This window comes from Triticum dicoccoides, chromosome 2B (assembly GCF_002162155.2).
Source record: "Triticum dicoccoides isolate Atlit2015 ecotype Zavitan chromosome 2B, WEW_v2.0, whole genome shotgun sequence".
Classification (NCBI taxonomy): Eukaryota; Viridiplantae; Streptophyta; class Magnoliopsida; order Poales; family Poaceae; genus Triticum; species Triticum dicoccoides.
The window spans coordinates 518582214-518592505 of record NC_041383.1 but is presented as its reverse complement, the minus strand read 5'-3'; the positions used below and the strand labels follow the sequence as shown (position 1 = coordinate 518592505).

General features: G+C 43.0%; 1 protein-coding gene across 2 annotated transcripts; it reads left to right on the top strand.

The window, feature by feature from the left end:
• The first annotated feature begins 280 nt into the window (after nt 1–280).
• On the top strand, nt 281–7259 carry LOC119364582 (aspartic proteinase 39-like). 2 transcript variants are annotated; one of them, XM_037630064.1, is made up of 10 exons: nt 281–406; nt 514–665; nt 1310–1554; nt 1663–1881; nt 3218–3380; nt 4914–4987; nt 5084–5171; nt 5275–5335; nt 6782–6895; nt 6991–7259. In XM_037630064.1, exons 2-9 carry the CDS (start codon nt 561–563, stop codon nt 6886–6888), a joined length of 1062 nt encoding a protein of 353 aa, XP_037485961.1. In that variant the 5' UTR covers nt 281–406; nt 514–560; the 3' UTR covers nt 6889–6895; nt 6991–7259. The 2 variants fall into 2 exon arrangements, with proteins under 2 accessions (XP_037485961.1, XP_037485962.1); XM_037630065.1 differs by lacking the exons at nt 281–406; nt 514–665 and having other exon boundaries at nt 1287–1554.
• Nucleotides 7260–10292: the final 3033 nt, after the last annotated feature.

Sequence of the window (10292 nt, the reverse complement as noted above, 5' to 3'; positions counted from 1 at the left end):
ATGTTTTTCAGACCTTAGCTCGTTGCATAACGTTCTACTAGCAAAAATTGCACAGAACTAGTTTATCACGAATGAAAATGCGTGCTGAAAGAACATAAAAACAGGTGAGTGTCTTTTTTTTAAAGGGACCAACATGGTGAAAAATTTGCTTCCACAGGGCATTTCAGATGAGGATGGAAGCGTGGCTACCACCGATGCTGTCGCTTATATTAGCGGCACTCGTTGCCAGCACGGGAGCTGAGCACCCCGTTCTGAGGATCGAGCGAGCGTGGTCAAAGAATGCTTCGATGGAGCATCTGGTCGCGATGGACCATAGGAGACACGTGAGGCAAGGTTTTCTGGACCCGGGAGTTGTCCAACTCCCCGTCACGGGCACAGGCTACCAGTTCCTACGAATGAACGAGGGGTGAGTCATGCTCTGCTTTCCTACAAGTTCTGTTTGCTTCGTTTATAGGAGTATGTATGTCTCTTAGCTTGTTGACGCCTATTTTCTCTGAATGTCTAAATTTTCAGAGGCTATTTGACTCGTGTGCAACTTGGCAACCCACCAAGAAGTTTCGATGTACTCATCGACACTGGGAGTGACCTACCATGGGTTGCTTGCAGCGATTGTGTTAATTGCCCGAAAGCAAACGGATCAAATGCGAGTCATATGTCTTCCCCTGGTACTCCGCTGACTGGCTCGTTTAATAGTTCATGAAATTGATGAAAAACAAAATCATTACACTTGTACCATATAGATCTGCTAAATCACAAAAAAATAATCCAAACTGACTTTAAGAAAATAATAATTCAAACGTGATTATATCTCTAGAAGCAAAAATGACAAATCCAGTGTTAATATTGTTAATGGCATTATTTAAGGTCCAAATTTGACATGCTGCTATTGTACTTAGATTTGTCTTTATTTTTTGAGGGAATAGTTAGTTTTATCTCTTTTATTTCTAAGTAAGTACGTGCGGATTCTTGACATGCTTGATATAGTTATCTGTCTGATTTCCAATTCGGCGTCAGTCACATTACAGTCGGATTTTTTTATAAACTAGACCCACCGAAAGAGACTAGCAAAATATGTCTGCATTTCGAATCATTGTCAGTCATATTTTCGAGAATGAGCAGGATCAGAAAGTGACTGATGATGAATTAGACATCAATCTGATGTTCAAAATTTGTTGTAACTGTTGCCAATTACTTTTGACTTTTTTCAAATCCTATTGAGTGAGATTTTGTAGATTTACGAACACATTTTCAAGTAAATGTGGGAGTGCTTAATCCATCCTTTTTGCTAATCAACTATTTTGTTTATGAGGCCCAGTCAGCGTTCTTTGATCCAGGATCATCCTCAACGGCATCTTTATTGACATGCTCAGATAGAAACTGCCACGACGTAGCAAAAAAAAGCGGTGCGTTATGCATGAACAACTCGTGTTCTTATTATCAGAACTATGGCGACGGTTATGCCAATACCGCTGGGTTCTTTGTTTCCGACACGGTGAAGCTGGGCATTTTCACAGGAAATGAAACATCGTCCATTTATGTGACAATTATTTTTGGGTAAGTAAACTGATACCTGAGTACCATCAACAACTGATGGTGCGCACTACTATCACTAATTTAATCGGGTTTTCAACGGCTCATGCATTTTCAATTCCTTTGGAACAGATGTAGCCATTTACAATCGGGTGGTCTCACAGATCAGTATAAATTCGATGGCATATTTGGGTTTGGACCGTCTCCGATGTCCTTCAATTCGCAATTGCATTCTCTTGGATTATCCCGAAAGGTGTTCTCTCTTTGCATGAAGAGTTATGGTGGCGGCATCCTTGTTCTGGGCGAAGTTGTGGAGCCCGGATTGGTTTACACCCCCCTCTTGTCATCAACGTAAGTTTCTGAATATCTCCTATGTTTCATTCTGCTCCAAAACCCCTCTGAATACTTGGAAACCCTCCACCATCTGCAAGAGGGTATCAACTATCTTACAGTTAGTTGTAATCAGATAATATCACAAAATGCAGTAGTAAATAGCCTACCCCGGAAAAAAAAATAGCCCAAGAGAATGGCACGTACTTCAAGAGAGAGAGTACAATAAGCTAGAAGATGCAGGCTTACTGCGTATAATCATTTTGTAGGACTGTGTAGGGGCAAATATGGAACTCAGGTAGGCCCAACCATCTCATCAATTAACTGGTGCTCATTCCTGCATGAATCATCTAAAGCTCATTTGTAATTTAAGTGGAATTTTGGTCATTAAGAACTGGTAGAAATTAGCAGACATATCGAGTTTTTTTCCGAACATCAGTATGTGCAGATTGCATAGCCTTATCTTTCAGTAATGCAGGTATCACGATCTTAATCTCTTTTTACATGATGGAAGATGTTACATATCACCAAAATATCCCATCCCATTTTGTTTGCCGCATTTATGGGGGTCAATTTTAATTGATTTCAGGAAGTAGTCAATTCAAATTGGTTTTAGGCAGCACACCTGGAAGTAGCACATAGTTTTCATGTTACATCAAAGCAAGCGATAACTGGTTAAAAAAATAATGAATTACTACAAATAGCATATATATATATATATATATATATATATATATATATATATATATATATATAGCAGTGAAAGAAAGGGTAATAATAAACTGGCCACCGAATTAGCAAAGCAGGTGGAGAGCTTAGAGCATAATAGTACTTCAAAATTAGCATCTTCACCCATCTGACAATATTTAGTTGTCCGAAACATTTGAACAGTCAAGTAACAGAAAGCTAGAAACCTGTCAGATGAGTGAAGATGCTTAATTTGACTCTTCAGGGGACTTTCAGTTAAGCACTTATTTTGCTCATCGCATGATATCTCTAGTACAGCTTTCTGTTAGCTATAGTATTTGTTAGTTAGACGTCGGGTTGTGGCCTTAGAGCTAGCTGGTTGGGCTGCGGCAAGTTACATAGAAAGTAAACTTTAGTACAATGATTCAGTTTTTTTCTTTGTATTACGGGCAACTGCTGAAATAGGAAGGGATGGATCCAGACAACGTTTCAGTTATGCTATGCACTTCAGCATGCAAGAATTTTAGAGGATTAGAGACCATGCCCTTTTTTCTTATGAATTGGCATGTTTGTCCAACATGAAGTGTCCCTTTTATCTTGGCATATGTGTGTTCTTTTATGAGTCTTATGTGGAAACAGAAGAATAATATAAATGTAATTCATTTTCCAGGAGTTACTATGGATTAAATCTGGAGGGTATTGCGGTAAACGGGAAAAAATTGCTAACTGAACCGTCAGTGTTTGAGCAATCACACGGATACCATACTATTGCGGATTCCGGGACTACCTTAGCATTCCTCGCGGATAAAGCTTTTGATCCATTTGTTACTGCGGTCAGTATACATTTCATCATCTCCTTTTTTCCTTTTGAACTTCATTTCATCATTTCCTTGATACAATGAGCATAAAAGACCGAGCACGAGTACAGGAGCCTTGGCCAGCAAGCTCTTCCCTGTCTCTAATTCTGGGCCACCAAATCCCCTCGTCGACCGCAACGGCCTTGTTCCAGCCAGCTCCTAACCCTAGACCACGAAATGTTCCCCACTTCTTATTGACCATGAGTACAGGAGCATACTACACTGTTCCGTGTTCATTCTCGTGGTGATATTGGGGACCCAGCGACAGACAGTGGAGGCTCGTCAGGGCCAGAACTGTAACACCCTAGAGGAGAAAGGGGATCGAAGAGCAGAGAGGGAGGAGAGGAGCACAGGGGAGTAGGTGAGGAAGAACTTGGACGAGGGGAAAATTTAGTTCATTCATCACACGCCGCCTCTCGTTCTAGGGTTGCGTACATTTTTTTTTTGAGACAAAGGGTTGCGTACTTGTAGCTGCCACTCGGGCCAACTCTTACATGGCCTCTGGCCCAACACATTTACTCGGCCCACACCTTACATGGCCTCGGGCCCAGTCGACGACACCAGCTAAGGTTCAGGTTTTCCTCAAAAAAGAAAAAAGGCTAAGGTTCAGGTTGCAGTTCAGTTAGCTGAACTGCACTTCTTCAGTCCGCTGCAGAGGATGCATCCGCAGGCGCGACAAGAACATTCTATTCAATATTTCAACGGACACACAGTTAAGTAGTCCTACGTAGTAAGTATGATTTGTTTTCGCGGACAACTAGTGTTGTATGTTCGGATCCACCCACGTTACAAAGTGCTTGTACTAGAGTTTTTGTTTTAGTTGATTCTCCAATTTTGGAGCTTGCTACCACGTACAGTATCAAGAGATTTCCATCTCACTGCGGTGCTTATAGTTCTTAATGCAACCAATTCATGCATGTTAATACTCGGTCATGCTTCAACCTGGGAGGTGCTCGTGTTAGTCCAGTGCCACATGTTGAGGTCTGTCCAAATATGACTAATAAAGTCTTGTTGATTTTTTCGGAATGCCCAAATTATATTGTAGTCATTGTAGCTGTAAATTATTAGTAATCAGAAATGATACGCATAAGCGAAGGATTATAAATGAAATAGTAACTATTTGTAGTAGTGAGGTAATCTCGGTTGAACTCCCAACACAACCTATGGTCTTTCTTCCATTACCGCACAGTACACGTTCCCAATTTAATTTTGGTTTTTTTTGTAACCTTTAGGTTTATGTTTTTATTTGGTAAGCCTGCCTCATGAGTCCCGACTGAGTATATTGCATTCTGATCAAATTCTAGTGCCATACGCATCTATAGTTGTGTGTGCTCCTTCAACCAGAACAAACATAAGTCTGTATCGCAGCGGCGGAGCGGCATATGAAATCTTCGGATAACCATAGATGTGCCGGTCTTATGTATTTATATGGCGGCCCTGTTTAGCAAAGCTGCAAAATCATCAACTTCTCACAGAATTTTATAATCCAATCATTTGAATTTGTTGCAGATTGCTTCTGCGGTCTCTCAGTCCGTACGCCCGATCATCAGGAAGGGCGTCCAGTGTTTCATTACTTCTGACAGGTCTTTCTCTTTCTTTATAAGAATGAATTTAACAACTCTGACATATCATGGAGCAAGCTGACTTACTCACACGTGCCTTTTCTTCTCCACTACTAGTGTTAACGTGTCATTTCCATCTGTGACACTGTTTTTTGCGGGTGCTGCGGTGATGCAACTGAAGCCACACAATTATCTGGTCTTATCTGTAAGTCTTAAGGAATTTCTGTGCTGTGCTATCTTCTTAGGAGTAGTAGCTATATACCTAGTTCATTGTTTGTTAACTTGTTTGAAATCATACGACAATGCAGGATGACCAATTAGCATACTGCATTGCCTGGCAAAGGGGTAAACAACTCACTATACTTGGAGGTTAGCCAAATAAGTTACCTCTAACTATAAGATCACACGATGTTGTTCCATCTTGAATGTCAAATATCCAAAATTTAGTTGGTGAATGGCCCTAAGGCTTGACTTTTTGCTTTTTCGTAGACATTGGTTTAAGGGATAAGTATATTTTTCGTCCCCTAATTATATCGAAAGTTTAGAAATGGTCCCTCAACTTCAAAACCAGCAAAACTTAGTCCCTTAATTTTTCAAACCGGATAACTTTAGTCCTTGATACCGCTTTGGGTGGTTTTACTGATGAAGTAGCATGGTTTTGACTGATTCGAATGGTTTTGTTGATGAAGTGGAGGCCAAGCACGGCCTTCGCAGCTGCACAGCCTAGGCAATGTGCACCGCACAGTCCACTGTCTGCTGCTTCGTGCGCATGGCCGCGTGATGCCGGCGACGTGCTTCTCCTGCTGTGCTGCCAAGGTGAGCTTGGCGTTGCTGGGCTCCCTGCTGCCTTGGGCGCCGACGAAGAAGCCAACTCCGTATGGGCTGTCACCCTTGACCTCGTCCATGCATGGCGAAAATGCCAGCACACCATGCGTGTATTACATCTTGTCTCCAATGACGAGTTGACGACTGGCGAACGAAAGCTGACACGGACGCAGCTAATTGTGAACGATGTCAGCTTGCTCGCCTCCATCGTCAACGTCTTCGGCAGCCCGGCGCGCATGGAGAGCATCGGCACCATGGACCACCACTACCTCGACTTTGACGCATACGACAGGTAGTGCACTAGTGCTTCGGCGGCGGCGCAGGCGGCGTGTCACTGACGCTGGGGCTGTAGCAGCAGTACAGCAGGTATGACGGCGATGGTGGCGGCGGAGTGAATACCGCGTTCGATGGTTGTCTGGACAGCACGCATAAGCTTGGTAGATGTGGCAACCGTCGGACAGTGGAGCGGGCGGAGGTACACTTGGGATGGCAATGGTGGTACGACGGCTACAGCCAGCTGGGCATGGCTGCTCGGCGTACTCAAAAGAGCTTGGCCAGAGTAGTAGCAGACCGGCTGGCGAACATGGTTTTCAGCGTCCCATGACCGGCAGCCTCCACTTCATCAACGGTCAGCCTCCACTTCATCAACAAAACCATTCGTATCAGTCAAAACCATGCCAGGTCATCAGTAAAACCACTCAAAGCGGTATCAGGGACTAAAGTTATCCGGTTTGAAAAGTTGAGGGACTAACTTTTAATGGTTTTGAAGTTGAGGGATCATTTCTATACTTTCGATATAGCTGAGGGACGAAAAATATACTTATCCCTTGTTTTAATGGATAAAATCATTGTTCACGACATCGAAAACATGCGCCTTGGCTGGGTTGATTATGATTGTGAGTTCTTTTTATTTCATTATTACCAATTTGATAGCAAGTTGTTTGTTTTTGTATCCTTGAGATCAATTAATAACTATAAGTTTCTTATCAGGCTCCTATCCGGTCAACATCACAACATCATCTGGGACAAGACACGGCCACATCTACACGTTCTCGATAATTATTTTTGTGCTTCTGCTTCTCTTTTGCTATGCCTAATTACAAGGTACTATGATGTATATATTGTTAGCATGAATTCTTTATCGGCCTTTAAGCATGATCACTTCTTGATCCCTCTCATCAACTAATTACTATTAGTAGTTCTACTGACACAGAAGAAGATCCCTGATAGATCAGACATGGATTCCAAGTGGAAATGAAGCACACGTTCAGAAAAAGAGAGCAGGAATTGAAAGAACACAAAGTAACTCTATATGGTGTATGTGTAGCTGTATACTGATATATTGATGTAAACCAATATTTGGCAGAATGATTGATTGATACAATCCATTCGGTTACAGGTCGTTATTTAGACTAAGGAAAAATAATAGTAGCAAAAGGTGAAACACTGACAGCCGTAGATCTTATCTCATCTTAGCCCTCCAATCCTCTCACTTATCCTCTACCTCTAATACCTGGCATTCCACCCCTCTTGAAATCACACTTGCCCTCAAGTGTGGTGTTTTTTTTTTTTGCGGGGCAAATGTGGTGTTGGCTAGCAGTATGCAAAAGGCAAATTCATATCAGAATGTTCAGCTTCAAGGAGGCATATAGGATAACAGCCAAACTGTAGGTATCCAACACATAATGTCAGGTAGCTGTAGCTTGAACTATCTCTGGTTATGTGTGCAATGCAGTTTCAGTACATGACGATCACACGCTGGTTTCAATGAGAAAACATGGTAATTCCCAACAGTGTAATGGATGCGAGTAGAGTATGTATACGTGCTGCAACAATAGTCACTGTAGTGTAACGTGTCCTTACCACCGTAAGCTCGGATTGCTTTTCTGGTGGTTCAACAAGAGAGGCAATAGTATTGGCTTGACAACTTGACCTGATTTGAAATCCCGGCCCCACAATTCCACTATTAAAAGATTGAGTGAATAATGAAATGTTACCGCACCAATTGACCTGTAACTTTGCAACTGGAAGGTGTTTTGTGATACGAGGTCTCCTGCATATGTGACATCTCAAGAGGCCAACAGTCATTAATAAATGCCCTTAGAAATGAATGCTCTTGTTCAAATACAAGAATTTTCTGAGCTGAAAAGTTTGATTTCTGCAATGCTTGACTGATGATTATGATAGAATTGCACATGCTCAGAATAATTGGAAGTGGCATAGTCTGCGCTCTGTAAATGCTCACAAGCAAGGGTGGAGGCCATAGTGGTTGCAAACTGAAAACCATACTTTTTTTTTTTGCGAATAAAAAACTGAAAACCATACTTGTAGTAGACTTACTATCACTGGTGCCATGCCTTGTAGAAGCAACCATTGTTAGTATCACAGTAAGTGTCTCCATTGAGATTTGATCAGAAGGACATTCAGCAAACACTCGTTGCTTCAGATGAAAGAGATCTTCATGAGCTAGACAATCTTGGTATGAGAAAGTGATGCCCAACAGGTCTATAAGAGATACGGGAATCATCTCTTCAGTATTATCATGCCATACTACAATGCCAGGGTTCCAAGGAAATTTTGTTAACTGGACATGGCTAGAGCAATTTATAGCATGACCACTGTTGCTGATAAGTTCAGAAATAACCTGTCCCACAGTTCCAACAAGTATCATCGAAGTAATTTGCACTAATTGGTCATGTTCTCCTGGATCCCATGGCAAAAGCCGCTTGACTTGAGATGCAGTATATGACAGTAACAATAACTGATTATTGATTTCACTTTGATCATAGAAATCAAACTCAAGAGGTGTTTCTCTGAGTTTCCAGTGTGAAATTATACTTTTCTCTTTGCTGTATATCTGATTCTCATGATCAACTATAGCACTAGCACCTGACAGACAAAGATCAACAATACCTCTGGTTACTATCTTTTTTTCCTTGCTGAGTTGGTTACGCCATTAGGTAAATTTGACATGGCACCAAGACACTTTACCAGCAGAAAACGATTCCTTCTCGGGATCAATTAAGGGTTGATGTTCCAGTTTCCAATATTCCTTCTGCATCAAAGAATTGCTGCACAACATTTTGCCTCAGAGAGTGAAAGCACCATCAATATATAGATCGCTGACCCTTGTTGGGTTGCTTGCATCACTTTCTGTAATAGCTGCACTTTCAGGCTGCTCATCCCAAAATTCAAAGGCACAAAACTGGGACTGTTTTAAAGGAAGAAAACACTCATCAGGGGTTGCTGCTGTAACATTATTCAGTCCATTTTGTACCTCCAACTCCGGATATTCCACTGTGTGTAGTACAATCATGTTGGAACACACACCAATGGTAATCAGGGTCGACCATGTTCCATACAAGTCATAATAGGGTAGGGAATGAGCAGCAACATGGCAGTGATATTTCAGTGAAATGAACCACTTGTGGTAGGACTGCTCAACAGAATATACATAAGCCAATATAACAGCATCTTCCATTACTCGTACATGATGTGGCTCAGCTACGGACTGTATGCCGGGGTTCCATGGCAATATAAGATTTGCATTGACTCCTTTATTCTGCACCCTCATGTCAGTGTTGAGTATTGCATTGAATACTTTCTGAACTAGAGAGTTAGCTCTCAAATGGCTGCTCACAGATCTTGTACCGGTATTGACCCTTGGGTACAAACAACCGACAGCCGAAGGCGGTGGTGAGACATCCGGCTGCGGTATCTCCTTCTCTGTGCTACACTGATCCATTTTAGTGATCACTGTGCTGCTGCAATCCAGAGGTGCTGGCCATGGTGGTCGTATCTCTGCAGGAAGGAACCCAACGACAAGCACCTGGCACACAGGGCTGATAGGAAACCATGATAGTGGCGCCACAATAGACATGTCCTTCTCTGGGCTGTCCTCGTCGAGGCATTCTTCTACAAAGGCACTTGTCACCATGGACTGTATTGGAACGACAGTGAAAGTGGCTTTGAGGGCCGGTGACCTGGGAATGCAGATGGAGTCCTGGGCATCCACGCCAACGGTTCGGGTGGTGTTGATGTTGGTTGATGCACGCGCAGAGTTGACATGCATGACCAACGTCACTGGCGGAGACAGGTGAGTGATTTTGGTTGTCAACCTTGCCTCCTTCAGACGCATAATGTCGCTCGGGCATTCAGTCAAACAGTTGGTGGGCAGCAATTTCGAAGCTTGTGTATACGAAAGAGACACTTCACTGAGGATGTGGTTCACCACGAAGCTCACTCGGGGGCGCCCTAATGACGCCGTAAGCACTGGAGGTGGTGAGTGCAGGTGCAGCAGGGGGTCCGCTTGGAGGCGCGATGATGACGCAGGCAACAGAGGCGGTGGAGATGGCGGCGATGGTGGTGACTGCAGCAGGCGTTCCGCTCGGTGACGGAGGTCAGAACACTGCTCGAGCATTCAGTCCAACGCCTGGTGGGCGCCAATGCTGAGGTGGTGCCGGCTGCTGCAACGGGAAACCTGCTTGTAGGCGTGGCGACG